General features: G+C 39.8%; 1 protein-coding gene across 4 annotated transcripts in view; it reads left to right on the plus strand.

The window, feature by feature from the left end:
• Positions 1 to 20641, plus strand: part of LOC107863447 (cell number regulator 6) — a 35480-nt gene extending 14839 nt beyond the window's left edge. For 2 of the 4 annotated variants that reach the window (XM_016709364.2, XM_016709363.2), the window contains exons 4-5: positions 19151 to 19407; positions 19977 to 20641. In XM_016709364.2, the coding sequence (XP_016564850.1) occupies positions 19151 to 19407; positions 19977 to 20204 (485 nt within the window). In that variant the 3' untranslated portion in view covers positions 20205 to 20641. Of the gene's footprint in view, positions 1 to 6234; positions 9404 to 19150; positions 19408 to 19976 lie in introns of those variants that run through there. The other 2 variants (XM_047409337.1, XM_016709365.2) reach the window with 1 other exon arrangement.
• Positions 20642 to 22145: the final 1504 nt, after the last annotated feature.

Consider the following 22145-nt stretch of genomic DNA (forward strand, 5'->3'; position numbering starts at 1 on the left):
TCGAAGAAGTAGAGAGGCTGTTTCCGATAGACCCCCAGCTCAAGATAAAGGATAATAAACAAGGGGATGGATGACATAACCGAAATAAAGAATAGGAAATAATAGAATAAAATCACAGAAATATGAAATTCAGGAAATAAGAGTTACACGGAATAAGAAAATAGGACACCCACCTAGTAGTGACATACACTCACATACCAAAGACACCTATGTACACTGTCCTGTGATTACTAAATCCGGCTACACAAGAACTCTCCTGACTGCTAGCTATAACCTACACACTAACACTAGCCTTCTACCCTAATCCTCGACCTCCATGCCTTCCTATCTAGGGTCATGTCCTCAATAAGCTGAAGCCACTCCATGTCATGTCTAATCACCTCTCCAGTATTTCTTCGGCCTACCTCTTATCCTCCTGAAGCCATCCAACGCTACCCTCTCACACCTCCGAACCGGGGCATCCGCGCCCCTTCTCATCACATGCCCAAACCATCTCAGTCTTCCTTCCCGCATCTTGTCCTCCACCGAAGCCACTCCCACCTTATCCCAGATAATCTCATTCCTAACTCTGTCCCCTTTAGTAAGCCCACACATCCAACGCAACATTCTCATTTCCGCCACCTTCAATTTTTGGATGTGAACGTGCTTAACTGGCCAACACTCCGCCCCATACAACATGGCCCCAATGAATTGCAACAGAGATTATTTTAACCACAAGCAGATTCAAAACATTGTTTGGAAAACAAAGACATTCAGACAGGGTACTAGAATTTGCTAAAGTCAAAAAGTGATAACCAAAGAAAAGCTATTTCAAAACATATACTCCCCTGTGGTAGTCGTCATCCAAGTCCAGCATCAAGTCATTTGGCAACAATTAGCATAAATAGATTTAAATCATGAGGATAAAACTACCCAAATGATATGGACCCATTGATGGATGTGGTTTGAAGATTCCCAGAGACTTGATCAAAATGAATGTAATCCTTTACAAAGTATCCGGAAGTTGAGCTTCCATCTCCGTAAGTAACCTGATATTCACAGGCTGAGCCCACCCTGCACTCTGAGTAGGGAGCATTAAATATAGCAGTGCAGAAGTCTTGGTCGCAAGAAACGGTTTTCCCAGTTGCAGAGGCTTTTAAGTCGTACAACATCAAGTCTATCTGTAGTATAACAACATAGATGAGAAACTACTAGCATGGATCCAGAACAGAAAGTCAACAAACTGGAATCCATTTTCTTTACACAGAGATGGCAAAAAGATGTGTAAATTAGAAGAATGATCATAACCCAAGACTGCTTTTTGAAGGATATCTCGCACAACCAGCATAATTCACCCATAAGATGTCACTTCCAGTATCTACATGGACATGATAGTCCTTTGAAGGAGTCCCAATTGTAAGTTTAGTGTAATAGAGCCTGCATGATTTATTTTTGAAGAAAACATAACCACAAATTCACAAGAAAGAATGTGCGTACATGAATTACGCAATGCCACCACTGCCTCCTGCATATGCACACCTTTTTTTTTTTATTATTGGACGAGACAATTTGATAGAGCGCATCTTTCTCCAAATACAAATTAGAATCGGGAAAATAGAGGATGTGTTTGGTATGGAAGAAGACATTTTCCAGAAAATGTTTTCTTATTTTCCAATGTTTGGTTGGACAAAATTTTTGGAGAACATTTTCTCTAGGAAAATAAAAGAATGGCAGTCCGGTGCAGTAAAGCTCCCGCAATGCGCAGAGTCCGGGGAAAGGCCCCACCACAGGGATGTATTGTATGCAGCCTTACCGTGCATTTCAGCCCGAGGCTGTTTTCAAGGCTTGAACCCATGACCTACTTGTCACATGGTAGCAACTTTGCCAGGTACTCCAAGGCTCCTCTTCCAAATGAGAAAAATGACTTCCTTAATGAAAATAGGGAAAACAAGTTCTATAAGTGATATTCTATGTTTTTATCATATCCACTTCCCCACTCAATGCCCCCAACACCTACTCATTGATGATCCCACCCCAAGGCCACACAACCCATCCCCTCCCACCTCTACAGATTTTTTCTAGATTACATATAAATGTTCTTGAGATAACAGTTTCTTCGTTTACTTACCAAAAATTAGAAAATAAGTAAGAAACTAACTTGTTTTCCAAGAAAACATTTTCGTTCATACCAAACATAATATGATAAGTAAATATAATCTGATAAAAGGAAAAAAAAACAAAAACATGACAAAACATAAAAACATGACAAAATATAGCGTGTACACATAAGCATCAAAGTAATAACATAGAGTATGTCCATACAATCTTTCCAACCAAACGCCATAAAAGAAACAGTAAGTACCAATCATCAAACAAATCATAAAACTGTCCCCCCCCCACCACTCTAAATATATTACATTGTCCCCAATGCGGAAGTAAAAGAGAGTAGAGGAGGGTAGAGACTCCCTGTGGCGTATTAGGCGCTTGGATCCCTGCCGGTGAATGATCTCACTGTTTTAATAGGAGCCTCGTCAGACTGGGTTCCTCTCATCGAGTCTGATCATCATGTCGAGTGCTAGAACTAGCCCCAACCATCCGTCAATGCTCCTCATCCCTGGATAATTGCAAGGTGAGCTCATCCTGTCGGGCCTCAGGTAGCCCCTCTATAAGATCAACCTCGACCTCATCATCAATGTCCTCATGACCCTCTCCGAACAAATCATCAAATGGAAGCACTGGACCTGAAGTCTCCGGCGGAAAAGTAATCTCCGCCTCATCAAGACCGAAGGAGGGCTGTCTGGAGTGAATCTCCGCCCGTAAATTATCAAGGTCTGCCCTCACAGATGTCACCCCCTCACAATCTCACCTCGCCTCAAGCGTGGCCACTCTCTGCTCTAACTTCGCTATGTGGGCACGAAGAGGTGGTATAACAGCCTGAATAAACTGGGGAATGTCCGCTACCAATCGGGTAAGAGTAGCATTATTTGCCAAAGTCATGGAAGCAACCTTGGCAAACGTCAGCGTAGAAGCCCATGCCGATTGTGTGGACCGAGGTAGTGGTGCGGTGCTTGATGATGGAGTATCGGTGGAATCATGATGAGTTTCAGCATCAAGTGTAGAGTCCGGAGGGATCTCCATTCCCTTTAAGCTAGGCAACCCTTCAGTACCTGAGTCTACCAAAATCAAAGCTTTCCTTTTTATGCCCGTAGGGTTATCCTCATCCTTGCGATGTGTGATATCAATGACTCTGGTGCATATAACCGTCTATCAATCTTAAAGAGTAGCGGGACTTTGAACTTAAGGCAAAGCATAGATATGAGTGCCGGAAAGGGCAATAAAGTGCCAGGTTGCTTTGCCCTGACCTTCATCGTCTCCGCTATCAACTCTCCCGGATTGATCTCAATTTTATCCATGATGCATCCGACAATGATAGCCCTATCAATCGAGACATCTTGGTCATTTCTTGAGGGGAGTAGATGATTAGCCACAAATCCAAGCCAATGTTTAACTTGAATCGAAAGATCTCTCCTCTTGATTTGAACTTCACCATTAGCCCATGGAGGAAGGCCCTTAGCAAGCCACGAAAAACTTTGACATCTACCAAATATCATCTTCTTGCACTTCCCCGCGGAATCTAAGTCACAAGCAAAATAGAGCACATTGATCTCCGAGGCCATGCAAGGAACTTCCACCTCTCGAACTAATACACTCTCGAGACACGGTTGTTCGTCAATTTGCATTTTATATTTTTGTGCATTGTGCCGAACAACATAGGAAGCGTAGAATTCACGAACAATATCCGGGAAGTAGCATAGTGGGTGAGTGGAAGGCGCCATATCCATAAAGAGTTCCCGTACCCGTTCTTTAACCTCGGCGATGATTTCGGGTAAATGGGTGTCAACTCCCTTCATGCTAAAAACCTTCTTGGGATGGAAGCCCCGGGTAATTACCCAATCATTATATAACTCCTTCACACCATCCACACTAAACCAGGTTTGATCCGCCTCCTTTCCAACCTTCCATGTGCGCTCAATGGTAGCTTGGACATCCGGGACTTTTGAACTATTTTTGAAGACCGGTTCTGTTCCCTTTGCGGAAGCAGCTTTTGCTTTGCCTTTATCCTGAGCATTACCCTTTCTAGCTTCTCGTGGCAAGTTCTTCCGTGGAGACATACCTATGAAAAAGAAACAAAACAAAAGAAAAAAGGTAAAACATGTTTTGGGAATTTTGTATGTTAAGAAAGAAAATTAAAGATAAGAAAAGAAAATGTTTGTTCGATAGATGCAAGGCAATTCCATCATTAGAGCCCATGGGAGGCATTCATTACAACACTTATCATTTGGGCTCTAAATTATCTCACATTTCGCAGAACTTGTTCATAGGATATCCAATGGAAACAAGAATGACCTACCCTTAAGAATGATGTCATCAAATCTATCATTGGGTAAGGCAAGCATTCATGTCTCCCAGATAGGCATAATGACCAACAAGAACCATGGATGCCATATTTCTCAACAAACTCCCTCAACCAATGACTACCGATTATTTATCAATTGGATTCATAATTATGCATAAAAAATGACCACATTATGCCCTAAGGAGAACCACATTGACCATTACAAGCATACAAGACATTTCTTTCTTATTGTCATTTCAACAAACACATGGTGGGCATGCTAGCTAAGAACTTAGAGAAAGAGAATAGAAGCACAAGAGAACAAGCTCATCTCACCAAATCATCTCCAAACAGATTCAAGATGCTCATATTATCATACTTGAGCCACCCACCACACAAAACAAGCAAGAAAGGTTTAATGGACATTTTGTCAAACACATGGTGCATTAGTTTCATTCAAGAGAGTATCATTAGTCAAACAAGTGAAACAAGGCATCAATGAAAACATAAGGATTCCAACAAGTAACAATCACCCCAACCAACTCATACACGCCAAACGCAAGTGATCAATCATCATAAGGTATGAAGCACAATGTCCATTTTTAAGAGAATTTAAAAGTGAAACTATGAAGGAGCATTCCTTTCTTGAGTTGAGAGAGAGGAAAAGTGAAGCACAAGTCCAAAAGAATTATCTCAATTCTTAGTAGCTCAATTTTTGTTAAAGAAAGAGCGAATGTTAAGTTTGAGAGAAAAGATTCGTTGGAAGATAGTTGTGATGAAAAAGTTTTAAGTGCTAGACTGTTTTTGGCTTGTTTTTACGTGTTTAAAGAGCTTTTAGGCTGACCGGGTCAGGTCAGCCCAACAAGATCCGACCCGTTATGAAATGTCAACCTTTTTTAACACAATTTGCTTTGTACCTGCGTCTGGACAGTTCCAGCGCAGATCGGGACAGTGTGTAGTAGCATGATGTGCGTCCCATATGCGATGGACTTGCGCCTGGTCTGCTTGAGCAGTTCCGGCGTAGGTCGGGACAGATTATAAAGGCTTTACCTGCGTTCCAAATGTGGCTGACCTGCGCCTGGACCAGTCCAGCACAGGTTGACATGCTTCATACTTTATGATGATTGGTCACTTGAGTTTGGCATGTATAAATTGGTTGGGGTGATTGTTACTTTTTGGAGTCCTTATGTTGTCATTGATGCCTTGTTTCACTTGTTTGACTAATGATACTCTCTTGAATGAAACTAGTGCACCATGTGTTTGACAAAATGTCCATTAAACCTTTCTTGCTTGTTTTGTGTGGTGGGTGGCTCAAGTATGATAATATGAGCATCTTGAATGTGTTTGGAGATGATTAGCATGCCCACCATGTGTTTGTTGAAATGACAATAAGAGAAATGTCTTGTATGCTTGTAATGGTCAATGTGATTCTCCTTAGGACATAATGTGGTCATTTTTTATGCATCATTATGAGTCCAATTGATCCTAAAAATGAAATAATCGGTAGTTATTGGTTGAAGGAGTTTGTTGAGAAATATGACATCTATGGTTCTTGTTGGTCACTATGCCTAATCGGAGACATGAATGCTTGCCTTACCCAATTATAGATTGGATGACATCATTCTTAAGGGTATTGGTCATTCTTGTTTCCATTGGATGTCCTATGAACTAGTTTTGCGAAATATGAGATAATTTAGAGCCCAAATGATTAAGTGTTGTAATGAATGCATCCCATGGGCTCTAATGATGGAATTGTCTTGCATTTATCGAACAAACATTTTCTTTTCTTATCTTTAATTTTCTTTCTTAACATATAAAATTTCAAAAACATGTTTTACCTTTTTTATTTTTTTCCATAGGTATGTCTCCACGGAAGAACTTGCCACGAGAAGTTAGAAAGGGTAATGCTCCAGATAAAGGCAAAGCAAAAGCTACTTCTGCAAAGGGAACAGAACCGGTCTCCAAAAATAGTTCGAAAGTCCCGGATGTCCAAGCTATCATTAAGCGCACACGGGAGGTTGGAAAGGAAGCGGATCAAATTCGGTTTAGTGTGGATGGTGTGAAGGAATTATATGATGATTGGGTAACCACTCGGGGCTTCCATTCCGAGAAGGTCTTTAGCATGAAGGGAGTTGACAACCATTTCCCCGAAATCATCACCGAGGTTAAAGAACGGGCATGGGAACTCTTCACGGATATGACGCCTTCCACTCACCCACTATGCTATTTCCCGAATATTGTTCGTGAATTCTATGCTTCCTACGTTGTTTGGTACAAAATATAAAATGCCAATTGCCGAACAACCATGTCTCGAGAGTGTATTAGTTCGAGGGGTGGAAGTTTCTTGCACGGCCTCGGAGATCAATGTGCTCTATTTTGCTTGTGACTTAGATTCTGCGGTGAAGTGCAAGAAGATGATATTTGGCAGACATCAAAGTTTTCCGTGGCTTGCTAAGGGCCTTCCTCCACAGGCTAATAGTGAAGGTCAAATCAAGAGGAGATTTCTTTCGGTTCAAGTCAAACATTGTCTTGGATTTGTGGGTAATCGTCTACTCCCCTCAAGAAATGACCAAGATGTCGCGGTTGATAGGGCTATCATTGTTGGATGCATCATGGATAAAATTAAGATCAATCCGGGAGAGTTGATAGCGGAGATGATGAAGGTCAGGGTAAAGCAATCGAGCACTTCCGGCACTCATATCTATGCTTTGCCTTAAGTTCAAAGTCCCGCTACTCTCTAATATTGATAGACGGTTATATGCACCGGAGTCATTGATATCACACATTGCAGGGATGAGGATAACCCTACGAGCATAAAGAGGAAAGCTTTGATTTTGGTAGACTCGGGTGCGGAAGGGTTGCCGAGCTCAGAGGGAATGGAGATCCCTCCGGATTCTACACTTGATGCCGAGACTCATCATGATTCCACCGATACTTCTCCATCATCAAGCACCGCACCACCACCTCGGTCTATACAATTAGCGCGGTCTTCTACGGTGACTTTTGCTAAGGTTGCTTCCATGACTTTGGCAAACAATGCTACTCTTACCCGATTGGTGGCGGACATTCCCCAGTTTATTCGGGATGCTATAGCACCTCTTCGTGCCCGCATAGCGAAGTTAGAGCAGAGTGGCCACGCTTGAGGCGAGGAGAGATTGTGAGGGGGTGACATTTGTGAGGGCAGACCTTGATAATTTACAGGCGGAGATTCACTCCAGACAGCCCTTGATACAAGTACGACCATAAGGATGGACGTGTTAAAGTGTAATGAGCCTGAGGCTTGGAGTGTGCAAGAAAAATGCAAAAGAGGGCCTAAAACACACACCAAAACCGAACCCACACTACACTCCATGGGCTGCATTTTGAGGCTTTTCATTAAAGGGCATTTTGGTCATTTTGTATTCTAGTTGTAACCTAGTATAAATAGAACATTGTAGGTCATTTTGTCTTAGACTTTTATGATATTTGTAAGTTGTATAACACTTTGAAAGACAAGTCCTTTCTTCTCTTTAGGAGGCAACCCGAAATTAGGGTGATACTAGTGTGGAATCACTAGTGTTGCATTCATGGTTTGAGACGTTGGTGTTTAGAGGAGGTAAAGTACCTCTTGTGTCAACGTAGGAGTTAGGTTAACCGTTGCGTGTAGTGTTAAGGGTCCAAGAGTATCACATGTCCTTGGGTTCTTAAGATTATACCAACCAAGGTCTAACTATCTATCCTTTGTTCATTGTAATCTTGTAACCATTTGTGTATCTTGTAATCTTCAATCCGTGAGTTGTTGTCTCATGTTGTTATTGTTCTTATCATATTGTTGTCCACTTTGTTATGTTGCGGTTTTGGTGTGGTTATACACGTTATTATCTCATCATTGTGTAGCATTCTTGGTTTTGGACTTGTTTCCAACTTGTCTCGGTTTTGTATTGTGTTTGTAGACTATTTTTGTGGCTGTTTTGGTACAATCCATGTTGGTAGTGTATCATTTGGTATCAAAACCATCTTTGATTTTGTTTTAACAAGATCAATCTTGGGCTTGAGAGTTGAAGAATAAAAAAAAAAAAAAAGTGAAGTGTTCTTGAGATTGTTCTTGGCCGAAAGTTGGGTCTTGTTATCATCTTGGCCGAGACATGTTTCTTTATGACTAGATCTTGTAGTCTTTTTTTTTAAAGATTGTTTCTAGTGTTGGTTTCTTTCTCACCAACACTAAAGTGTCTAAATTTAAAGTTTTGAACTTATGTTGTTGACCTTGTTGTTGTAAATTTGAAGTTGGCCGTGTGTTGATTGACTTGATCTTGGCCGTGTATTGCAATTTGTTGTGGACTTGGAGGTGAATGTTGGTGGTGTTGTTGTTCTTGAGAAATTGTTGTTGAGATCTTGTTGTTCTTCACCTCTTGACATCTTTTGACTAATATAAAGTATGACATAGATGCAAAAAGGTGTAAGATAAAGTTAAAAAGTTGTTGGTGAAGAGACTTGAACACATCACCTCAAAGACTTGTCAACCACTTTTCCATATTTCAAGGACCTTATTTTGTGGGAATAGTATAAGTCGTCACACCTTTTTGAGTTGAAGTTGAAAAAGTTGCAAACACTTGAATTTTTCCACCAAAACACATTCTTCCATTCCAAATTGTATCAAGACAAAGGCGTCAAGTTGGTGATGTAAAATTGTGTGGGACCGTGACCAATTACGTGGTTGCCACGTCATCGCGTTTTACTTTTCACACAACATAATTAAGGTCAAATTTTAGATTTCTTAGTTTCTAATCTTTGTTTCTTAGTTGCATTTAGTTGATCCTAGAACTAATTAACAAACTAGTAAACTCCTACTAGATTGTCAATTAGTACTTTGAATCCATTGTTCGTGTCTTTGTTTCTTTTGTGTTTTTGTCGTTTTTAAAATCGCAGTACTTCTTGGTTCAAGTTTGGACATTACTTTCCTTAAGTCTTCAAACAAAGAATCCATTCCGACCAAGGAGTAGACTCACCTCTCGACTCATCACGAACTATGAGCCGACTTGCAACACTTGTGGATCCAAGTGTGAGACGATCAAGTGTGTGAGAATGTGGTGAGGTTGTTTTGAACTACTTTGTAGGCTTATTCTTTTTTTTTTTAGGTACAATTACAAGGGAACCCGCGGCTTCAACCTCTCAACCCATGGACAACAATGCCATCAATGTCATTTTGGCCTACCTTGACACTATGTCCCGAGACCTAGCTATGGCAAATGAAAGGTTGGATCGTATGGTAGGTCAAAGGGGGCAAGTGGGCTGCCTAGACACACGTCAAGAGGAAGGCCGTAGCTCATGTGAGCTACTAGGTAAAAACGTTATTCCCTACACTCCTATGAACTTAGAATGTTGTGTTGTGGCTAGTAGGAGCCAAGTAGGTGTAGTTGCGGTTTTGCCTAGGGTAGAGGTACTCAAGTCTCTTTTTTGTGATGCTCTCGGTATTGTTAGGTCGCATGAGAACCAAACTCTTGTCGTAGCTACGCAAGCACTAGTTGATTCTTTAGATGACGAAATTGATTCTCCTCGTGAGAATGATTTGTGTCCATCTAGTGCTAGCACTTATAACTTGACTAAGGTTTCATTACCAAGTGACGAGAGTATTCACACACTAGTTGACCCTTGTGAAAATCAAGGTGGCCCTACGTTGGTATATGAGTTGCCAACAACTAGTGAGGTTGTGGACAATGATCAATCGGGTGAAATGACCTTGACGTGCTTGATTGTTTAGGAAACCCGAATTGTGATTGTCTTGGTAAAAGTGGTTTTGCTTTTGATCCTTTTGCTGCCCATGATAGTTTATGTCTATGTAGAGACTACTCTCTTGAAAGAGAAGGTGTTGCGTGCTTAGAAATTCCATCTTCTTCTTTATGTGTTTCCTATGTTAAGCCTACTGGTGTTGTTGGACTTGAAACTAGTGAGTACATGCATAAAGAGACCATAGTTGGAGTTGACTCGTATGACACCTTTCTTTTATCATCTTTGTGCTCATGATATTTTCATAGGGATATAGAGGGTATGCCTAATTTTGAAGACGACACCTTAGGGGAAAGTGAGAGTAGCCGAGGCCTAAGTCCTTGGTTACTCCACCCATTTGATCCCGGTACCATCTTAGGGTGGGAAAGGATTACTCTTGGCCTATTTTCCTTTTGTCTTGATGCTTGCCCGAGTCACCTCCTTTGTAGCATTTGTACTAATCTTTTCATGAGTAAAACAAAGGACCCGTGGCTATACTTTAAGTTTGTTCTGCCTCGGCATGGCATGTTGATGGGTTATTTTTTTACTAACCCTAACCCCTCAGTCATGAGGATGTGCGCTTGTTTGTCTTCTCTTGATTTTGCAAGGTACGGATTCGAGGTCGAATCCTTTTCAAGAAGGGGAGGATGATACAAGTACGACCACGAGGATGGGCGTGTGAAAGTGTAATGAACCCGAGGCTTGGAGTGTGTAAGAAAAATGCAAAAGAGGGCCTAAAACACACCTAAACCGAACCTACACTACACTCCATAGGCTGTATTTGAGGCTTTTCATTAAAGGGCATTTTGGTCATTTTGTATTCTAGTTGTAACCTAATATAAATAGAACATTGTAGGTCATTTTGTCTTAGACTTTTATGATATTTGTAAGTTGTATAACACTTTGAAAGACAAGTCCTCTCTTCTCTTTAGGAGGCAATCCGAAATTAAGGTGATACTAGTATGGAATCACTAGTGTTGCATTCATGGCTTGAGACGTTGGTGTTTAGAGGAGGTAAAGTCCCTTTTGTGTCAACGTAGGAGTTAGGTTAACCGTTGCGTGTAGTGTTAAGGGTCCAAGAGTATCACATGTCCTTGGGTTCTTAAGATTATACCAACCAAGGTCTAACTATCTATCCTTTGTTCATTGTAATCTTGTAATATCTTGTAATCTTCAATCCGTGAGTTGTTGTCTTTTGTTGTTATTGTTCTTATCATATTGTTGTCCACCTTGTTGTGTTGTTGCGGTTTTGGTGTGGTTATACACGTTATTATCTCATCATTGTGTAGCATTCTTGGTTTTAGACTTGTTTCCAACTTGTCTCGATTTTGTATTGTATTTGTAGACTATTTTTGTGGCTGTTTTGGTACAATCCATGTTGGTAGTGTATCAGCCCTCCTTTGGTCTTGATGAGGCGGGGATTGCTTTTCCGCCGAAGACTTCAGGGCCAGTGCTTCCATTTGATGATTTGTTCGGAGAGGGTCATGAGGACATTGATGATGAGGCCGAGGTTGATCTTATAGAGAGGGGCTACCTGAGGCCTGACAGGTTGAGCTCACCTTGCAATTATCCAGGGATAAGGAGCATGCACGGATGGTTCGGGCTAGTTCTAGCACTCGACATGATGATGAGTCACCCTTCATAGTAGACTCGATGACAGGAGCCCAGTCTGACGAGGCTCCTATTGAGATAGTGAGATCACTCACCGACAGGGATCCGAGCGCCTAGTGCGCCACAGGGAGTCTCTACTCTCTTTTACTTTCGCATTGGGGACAATGCAATATCTTTAGTGGGGGGGGGGGGGGGGGGGGGGGGGGGGGGGGGGGGTGGGGGGGGGGGGGGGGGGGGGGGGGGGACAGTTTGATAATTGGTACTTATTGTTTCCCTTTATGGTGTTTGGTTGGAAAGATTGTATGGACATATTCTATGTTATTACTTTGATGTTTATGTGTACACGCTATATTTTGTCATGTTTTTTTTTTCTTTTATTATTATTATTGACAATGCTTTGGATGAGCCCTTGTCGGGCATTTTGATAATATTGTCGATTTGTGTCATGCACTTAATTTAAATGTGGTATCAATTGTGCGCACTACTCGTGTCACCTTTAGTATATACGTGTCTAATAAACTCCAAGGGTTTTCTTCAAAACTCGGTTCTTTCCTAAGGAGCAAATTTTTATTTTCTCTTTCTTTCGATCTTTTATTTTTTTTGCTCGACTCACAAAAAATGTGGGGGGAGCCCCACAGCCACCTCGGTATCTCTTGTTTGCCACCCTCTACTTTGCTTGGCCACTTGATCTAATAAAGTTGACGCAATACCATACGAGCCGCATTATCGGCTACCGTCTTGTTCAATTGATCCAATGCCCTATAGAAAATTTGAAGGAGCATTTTATCCGGAACCTCATGATTTGGGCATTGCATTCACTTCTTGTTAAATCGTTGCCAAGCCTCATATATAAGTTGGCGAAAATTGATGATTCATCCCTTAGTTGCAACATCCGAGAAGGGGAAAAGTATCTTTCCAAGAATGCCTCCATGAGCCCAACCTATGAAGTGATAGACCCCGCGGGCAAAGACCGCAATGATAAGACCGCTTCTCCCGTTAAGAGAATGGGAAAAGACGCAACCGGATTGGCTCTTGAGATATGTGGAGCATGTCAAATGGAGAACACACCTCAATGAAATTCGTCTAAGTGTAGATGAGCATCCCCATGTGCTTGGCCTCCAAATAACCCCTTCATTTTAAGCAAGTGAATCATCACGCTAGTAACATGAAATACTCCATTTCTTTTCGTTGGTGGAATACGAATAGCACTAGCTCGGCCCGTATCACTGAGGTGATCCTTGTCCTCATGATACCCATCCATCATCCATCGTCCCGGTATGACTACCGTGTTGACTCATAGTATCGTGTATACTATTATGCACACCTGAGAAAGAACAAAAACACCAAACAATGTAAAATAAAACACTACGGCTAACCCATAGTAACTAAAAATACTACCAAGAGTGAAAACTATGTTTCACTCCCCGTCAACGACGCCATTTTTGATAATGCTCAAATTACACTCTTGAATAGGTGTAAGCGATTGTCAATATAATAACCCAACCTAAGTTGGGGTCGAATCCACAAGGAGTGAAAGCATGGAATTCAAAACTCAAGAGTATTGATAGTCTACTAAAAGATGACCCGTAGTGTGAATAAAACAAACATAAATGTAAAATGAGGGATTTAGTTTGAACGTGTTTATAAATGATAACTACTTCAATTTTAGTGCACTATCTTGACGTTGAAAAATGCTAAGAGTGAATTCAATTGACAGTAAGCCTTGGGTTTATGCAATTCTAGGTGTGGGTTCATGCATGGGTATTTGGCCATTTATCCAACTATAGCTATGTTAGAATATGAATAAGAATAGTATATTGAATTTTACTTAGAAAGGGATTGTAATGTAGTGTCCTATTAGGAATAGGATTGAAATGTAGTGTCTACAAATAGGGTCTTAATGTAATAATTTAGATACAACAATTCAATAATATTTTCTCTCATATTTTTCACATGGTATCAGAGAAGGTTTTGTGAGAAAATTTCTGGGAAGAAAACTCAATAAGACAACTCGGTACTTCAATTTTCGGTGATTGTTCAGTCCAATTTGAGCCCTCGTCTATGTTTTAAGTGTTGTGTGCGAAAACCAATACCACCGCGAGGTGAGAAACACCCAGGCGAGCAAACCCCAGTGCTCAAATCTTATCTCCAGCGATCCACGCGCCGTCGGAACTTTCAGATCTGTGCCTCACGTGCTTCACGCGCCGGCGCGTGCAGTTTATTCCGGCCAAGTTTTTTTTCCAGCTAGGTCACCACTTCATTACAAGGTTGTACCAATAGTTTTTTCTTGATTCCGACAAGTCTTTCAAGATACCGATCATCGGAACCTAAATTCTGGCAGCTTTTCTGACAATTTCTTTTTTTAGTAGTCTCGCTTATTCATTTCGAGGCTGCTCATATGATTATTTTTTGATTCCGAGCAACTTTCGAACATCAGATCTTATATCCGGGGACTTTTCTTTTTTTCGGGCCAAATTCCCACAGTATTTCTTTTTCATGATTAAATCTGAATCTTAATGAGGAGATCAGAAACTCAGATGTCAGAGCTTATGAAGAATCAACGAAGGGAATATCGATTTGGAAGATCTTGACCTAGGTGTTGTAAAAGGTTTGGACATACTCGTGGCGTATGCTATTCTCGATCTAAGTGTAGTTATTGTAAAAGGCTTGGACATATTCGTGGAATATGTTATTCTTTGCATGGTCGACCATCCAAAAATGCTCATATTGCTCAGTCTAACACAACAGGTGATCAACATGTATATTTATCTGACAATGAATATAATGAGTATTTTCAATATCAAACAAGTAAGCATAAATTTCTACCAATAGCCTCAACTGCAAAATCACCTACCTTTGGATCATGGGTTGTGAACTCAGGAATCCGACCATATTTCAGGTGACAAATCACTTCTGTCTAATATTGTTTATTCACAATCTCTTCCTGCTATTATTTTAGCTAATGGAATTCGAACAGAGCCAAAAGGAGTTGGACAAGCCAAACCCATATCTTCTGTCACTCTAGACTCTGTTCTTTTTGTCCCTGGTTGTCCTTTTAACCTTGCATCTATTAGTCGTTTGACACGTGCCCTTAATTGTAGTATAACTTTTTTTGATGATTCTTTTCTAATGCAGGACTGCAAAACGGGACAGACAATTGGCATAAGACATGAAGACATGAATCACAGGGCCTTTATCATCTTACCTCTTCAAATTTCTTCACAGCATGCTCCGCTACAGATCCTCCCGACCTTATTCACAAACGTTTGGGACATCCTAGTCTATCCAAGCTACAAAAGATGGTGCCTAGTTTGTCTAGTCTATCCACACTAGATTATGAGTTGTGTCAACTTGGGAAACACATTCGTGCTACTTTTTCACGTAGTATTGAGAGTCGCTCAGAGTCTATTTTCTCATTAGTTCATTTCGATATTTGGGGTCCTAGTAGAGTCAGTTCACCCTTAGGATTTCGTTACTTTGTTACTTTCATCGATGATTTTTCAAGATGTACTTAGGTTTACTTAATGAAAGATCGTTCCGAGTTATTCTCTATATTCAAAAGTTTTTATGCTGAAATACAAAATCAATTTAGTGTTTTTATTCGTGCTTTTCGTAGTGATAATGCCTTAGAATCTTATTCTCCCAGTTTTAGGAGTTCCAAGGAATCATTCACCAAACATCATGTCCATACACCCCTCAACAGAACGGTATAGCAGAAAGGAAAAATAGGCATATAATTGAGACTGCTCGCACTCTTCTTATTGAATCCCATGTTCCACTGCGTTTTTGGGCGATGCGGTCCTCGCATCTTGCTATCGTATTAACAGAATGCCATCATCTTCGATCCAGAATAAGGTTCCCTATTCCTACTATTTCCTCAATCACAGCTCTACTCTATCCTCCCCTCGTGTTTTCAGGAACACATGTTTTGTTCATAAGTTAGCCCCAGGAAAAGATAAATTAGCCCTTCGTGCTCTCAAATGTGTCTTCCTTGGTTACTCTCGAGTTCAAAAAGGATATCGATGCTATTCACCTGATCTGGGTCGCTACTTATGTCCGTTGATGTCACATTCTTTAAATCTCAATCTTTCTATACATCTTCTGATCATCTTAATATCTCTGAGGTTTTACCCATACCTCCAGTCTTACCCACACCAATTTTTGGGAATCTACGGTTACTTCTCCATCTCCAGCTACAGTGCCACCACTTTTGACTTATCACCGCCGCCTACGTCCAGTATCAGTCTTAGATGATTCATGTCCTGCGCCTGACGCTTCCCCTACTGCGGACCTGCCTCTTCCTAGTCAATCGGTTGCACTTCAAAAAGGTATAAGATCCACTCGTAATGCTAACCCACATTATACTTTCTTGAGTTATCATCGTTTGTCATCACCCTATTATGCTTTTGTATCATCTTTGTCCTCTATTTTCATTCCTAAGACTACAGGTGAAGCACTTTCCCATTCAGGATGGAAACAGGCTATGATTGATAAGATATCTGCTTTACATACGAGTGGTACTTGGAAGCTTGTTTCCCTTCCTACAAGTAAATCTACTGTTGGTTGTCGTTGGGTTTATATAGTCAAAATTGGTCCAGATGGTCAGGTTGATTGGCTGAAGGCTCGCCTTGTTGCCAAAAGATATACACAGATATTTGGGCTTGATTATAGTGACACTTTCTCTCCTGTGGCTAAAATAGCATTTGTCTGTCTTTTTCTCTATGGTTGTCGTTCGTCATTGGCCTCTTTATCAGTTGGACATTAAGAATGCTTTTCTGCATGGTGATCTTGAGGAAGAAGTTTATATGGTTTTGTTGGTCAGGGAGAGTCTAGTAGCCTTGTATGTCGATTGCGCAAGTCACTTTATGATTTGAAACAATCTCCTCGAGCCTGGTTCGGAAAGTTTAGCACAGTTATTCAGGAGTTTGGCATGATTTGTAGTGGAGCTGATCATTCAATGTTTTATCGCCATTCTGAGCCAAATCTGTGTATTTATTTGGTCGTTTATGTTGACGATATTGTTATTATCGGCAATGATCAAGATGGTATAACTAACTTGAATCTACATCTTCTTCAGCATTTTCAGACTAAAGACCTTGGCAGATTGAAATACTTTTTAGGTATTGAGGTTGCTCAGTCCAGCTCAGGTATTGTTATTTCTCAACGCAAGTATGCTTTAGACATTCTTGAGGAAACAGGAATGATGGGATGTCGGCTCATTGACACCTCTGTGGATCCAAATGCTAAACTTCTGCCAGGATAGGGGGAGCCACTCAGTGATCTTGAAAGGTATAGGTGGTTGGTTGGAAAGTTGAATTATCTCACAGTGACTAGACCTGACATCTCTTTTCCGGCGAGTGTTGTAAGTCAGTTTATGACTTCCCCCTGTGATGGTCATTGGGATGCAATTGTTCGGATTTTGCGATATATAAAGTCATCTCCAGGTAAAGGACTACTCTTCGAGGATCGAGGCCATGAGCATATCATTGAATATACAAATGCTGATTGGGCAGGATCTCCCTCTGATAAATGTTCTACATCTGGATATTGTGTTTTAGTAGGAAGTAATTTGGTGTCCTGGAAGAGTAAGAAACAGAGTGTGGTTGCTCGATCTAGCGTCACAGCAGAATATCGAGCAATGGTTGCAGCAACTTGCGAGCTGGTTTGGATCAAGCAATTGCTGAGAGAATTAAAATTTGGAGAAACTGGTAAGATGAAACTTGTATGTGATAATCGGACAGACCTTCATATTGCATCTAATCCAACGTTCCATGAGAGGACCAAGCACATAGAGATTGATTGTCACTTTGTCAGAGAAAAGATACTCTCGGGAGATATTGTTACAAAATTTGTGAAGTCGAGTGATCAACTTGCGGATATCTTCACCAAGTTCCTCACCAGTCCTCGTATTAATTACATTTGTAACAAACTTGGTACATGTGACTTGTATGCACCAGTTTGAGGGGGAGTGTTAGAATATGAATAAGAATAGCATATTGAATTCTACTTAGAAAGGGATTATAATGTAGTGTCCTATTAGGAATAGGATTGGAATGTAGTGTTTATAAATAGGGTCTCAATGTAATAATTTAGATACAACAATTCAATAATATTTTCTCTCATATTTTTCACAAGCTAAAAGTCATGGGTATGCTAGATGTCAATGTATTAGTGTTAATCTTCCAATTACAACACCATATTTCACAAATGGGTCCTTTCAAACACCTCACAAGTGTGACAATTTTCCACATTCATTGCCTCAATTGACATCCTTATGTCTAAAAGGATATCATTAAATGAAATGAATCAAATTATTGGTTGTATTTATTCCTCACCCATGTCCCCTCTTTCAAGAATGACTAGTTAAATCATGAAATAAATGCAACACTCATCACAACTAACTAATTAGAAAAATAAGTAGCTAGAACCCATGCACTACCACAACCTAAACAAGCATAACCCCAAAATTTAGAATTAGCTACTCATAGATAAAAGGGATAAGAATATACCAAAGTTATCATTGACTTCATCCAGGAGAAATAGAGATAATGTAGTTCCACACTTGGGGTTTCAATAATTCTTCAATGGAAAATCACTAACATATATTTTTCATTCAAGCTTAGTACAAAATTCTCAAAAGATGAAAAGATAGATGCTAAGTTGAGAAGTGAGAAGCTAAAAAGCTAAGAGAGATACTATGTTCAAAAGATAAAGGGCAAGTCTTAAAAAATGAGCTAAAGCCCTCTTTTTAAACTCCACTCTACATTTGATGAAAATTACAAACTGCCACCTTGTTCTTGATCTGCTTGAGAGGATCCAAAGCGGATGGAGAGAAAATACAGATCAGATGGCTAGCAGCTCCGAAGCGGATGCAAAGTGGATGCGAAGCAGATGACTCTTTTCGTTCACATTTGGTCTCTTGATGACTTGAATGACTTGCCCATCTTCCCTTTTTACTTTTACCTACATAAATGAGCATTAAGTAAGAGAGTACCATCAAATTAATGAAAAAACATGATAATTTAGGCTTAAAAGGTGCTAGCAAGTCGTCAAATTGACGACTTATTATTTACGTGTTAAACTGTTCTAATAGATGAAATCTAGGGCTAAAGCTACTAATTGTTTTATCTTTTGATTAATTCATCTGAAATAGATTTGGAACTACACAAGCTGAATGATCATACTCTTTCTAGTAAAGTGACATTAATCTTCAACTAGTGCTCAGAACCTTTTTAACCTGCAAATAATCTGTTTTCTGTTAAGTTAGTGTGTTCATTCACTATTTTGCTGGTTTGATTTCTGGCGTTCCCTTGCATCTCTGAGTAAATATATGCATCGCATTCTTGATTATGAGGCATGCATTTTGTTTGTCAGGTTATGTGCCACGCTTCTTCTAACACTAATGGTTAATTATTTGTATAGGCTGGAGAGGACTTTTCTGTCCATGTGTCCTGTTTGGGCATAATGTTGGGAACCTAAGAGAAGATACTCCTTGGTCTACTCCTTGCATTTGTCATGCCATTTTAATTGAGGGTGGAATTGCTGTTGCGGCTGCAACAGCAGCATTTCATTGTATTGATCCCTTCCTCATGTGTGAAGGTTTATTATTTAGTTGGTGGGTGTGTGGCATATACACTGGTCTGGTTCGTCAGTCATTGCAGAAGAAGTATCATCTCAAGGTAGTCATTTTTTTTTTGGTATCATAACCGATATTCTGCATAATTGGCTTCAATTTCTGTATTCATGGCCTTGATTAATTTGATCGACAGTTATTTATATGCACCAAAGTAATAAAAGTACCTGCGACTTCATTCTAGCCAAATTTTGCGTTGATAATTTTCGTAGGCTTGGACGAAAAAAAAATTCTTTTATCGGCTCTGGACTTGTACCCTCTCCAAGTAATTTGTTGTGGTGTTCTGAGAAAGACATTTTAAAAGTATATCATTGATTAGATTTAATTTGTTCCCTCACAAAGTTACTTGGTACCTGTTGCTAGTGGGAGGTGGCAGGTGGCAAGTATCCCGTGGAATTAATCGAGGTCGCAAGCTGGCCCGGACACCACGTTGTTAAAAAAAAGTAAAATTGATGTGTTTCCTGTGAGAATGCAAATTGACATCTCATCAATTCATCCTTCGTTCACTGCCATACCATGAGACAGATTTCATTCTACGACTAATATTCCCAGAGTAACAACAGGCTTTTGTGTCAGATTGTACCTTGTGTTGTTTGCTAATTTCTTAACATGCAGAATTCGCCCTGCGACCCCTGCATGGTGCATTGCTGCCTGCACTGGTGTGCCTTGTGCCAGGAGCATCGGGAGATGAAGAGTCGTCTCTCAGATAATGTTGCCATGCAAATGACAATAGTTAACCCTCCACCTGTTCAGGAGATGAATGCTGCTGTCCACAACCGTGAATCTGGTCCATCCTCTGCAAATGGGATCAATCAAAATAACCTTGAGATGCAAGCTCTATGAAAGTTGTTTGTCAAATGCTAAATCAGGTGTAGTTCAAACAGGGCGTGTTTTTCTACTGGCAGAGTCGAATTTGGAGCTAGGTTTATACAGATCAAAATGGAAATTGTCTATTTTAGGGGTATGGTTCATTATGCATATAAAATTTTTGTGGTGAAATGTGGTGTTTCGTGTTCAGGAAAGAAGGTGGTGGGGCTTTTTAGACGCACAAATTAGGCCATCATATATATGCTTTTGTTATCTGCTGAAAATATTTAGTGCATCCTGCACTATTTTTCGGAAGTTCTTGAACTACATCATGTTAGGTACTCCCAGTCAGTACTCTTGTTCTAAACACATTCATAATTTGTTCAAATCATCAAGGGAGCAAAAAAAATGTGGGAGGTCCTAGGAAGGGGTAAAAAAACATCGCATATATTTATTCTCCTTTTACTTTGTCATTATTGTCGCTACCCCCTGCCTCTTTTGACCCCCTCTCCCTAAGAAGAGTACCGCTGAAAATGGAACTATTTAGAGATTTTGCGCAGGCATCAAGTTCCATACGTAGCATCAAATGAACACACAAATTGTAGATCACCTCACAAAACAAATTCTCGACCTCATTTTACCAAAAAGGACTTAATTAGTAAGGTCTTTTATAGCCAGTGTATTCTTATAGTACTAGATAGTTTCTTGTGGACCTACCGAGTGTGACATTTTAGAACGTCACAGTAAAGTGGGGAAAATTGTCAAAGCATTATTATGTGGTACGTTCAGTGAACTCTTGTATTTGTTAATTCAGTTGAATGCACAATTATTTTATCAAAATTTATAATTATTAATAGCTACATGTTAATAAACATTTTAAAGTTCAACAAGGACTCATATTCAAGACAACGAGAGGTAGGTCACCTCTCATATGATAAGCACTCTCAACTTTCAATTCAACAGGTATGAGTTCAGACTTGTTTTTAGGAAAAGAAAAGTAATCAAAAACTATTTTTAACATAGAAAGTAATGTAAAACCATTAGTCTAACATTAATTTAATATTGCCCATATAAACAGCTTTTAATTTTTAATAGAGTAAAATTTAATATTGGCTGTGTTTTTTTCCAGGATAAAGAATATTGATTAATCGTATAGTTAAAAGAATAGAAGGGAATTAAAAGAATATTTAAATGCAAACTTCCACTGTAAAGAAAGGATGTTCAAGAAAGTCCACAGTCCCAACTACGTTTTCTTCAATTGTCCCAAATTTGTTTGGACTGGGAGACGCGATTAATTGATGATATCAAAATAAATTACTATACTCTTGTCCATCTAGGATTATAATCACAATTAAGTATTATAAAAAGGGGTAACTTACACAAATCTCATAAGTTAAGGAGCTACCGGAGGGTTTGGGTCACAAGTGACAAAAGAGTTTTAAAATGAGGTGTAGGTGACACAAACTTTAATTATTAGTTGGAGGTGACAATTAGTTTATTATGTATTAAGAAAGTTGGGGAAGTTTAAAATAATCCATAAGTTTTTAAATTTACACTTTGATCCCAATGTATACCTAGAATAACGGGAAACGGAGAGAAAAATGCGTCTTTCTCTTTCTCATCCATTGTTGTTTTCTCTCTCTTAGCGATTTTTGTTGTTAATTGTTTCTGTTTCTGCTGCTTTATTCATCATCTTCTGCTTCATCTTCTTCTTGTCGACCATTTGTTGTTGTTGTTGTTGTTAGTACAACGCTACTGCTGCAATCTGACCAATTTCTTAGGTCAAATTTTGTTTACTACATCACTTTCCACTTTGGCATTACTTCATAGGTTACTTTAGTAAGTAAAATTATGATTTTTATTCGTATTTATCATCTGGGTACACTTCTATTTTTCCAAAAATGGATAGAACCCCAATTATGAATCCAGCACAAGTGCCCACAATTTAAACAGATCAATCATCTGGTGCATCAGATA

This window comes from Capsicum annuum, chromosome 3, assembly GCF_002878395.1.
Source record: "Capsicum annuum cultivar UCD-10X-F1 chromosome 3, UCD10Xv1.1, whole genome shotgun sequence".
NCBI lineage: Eukaryota > Viridiplantae > Streptophyta > Magnoliopsida > Solanales > Solanaceae > Capsicum > Capsicum annuum.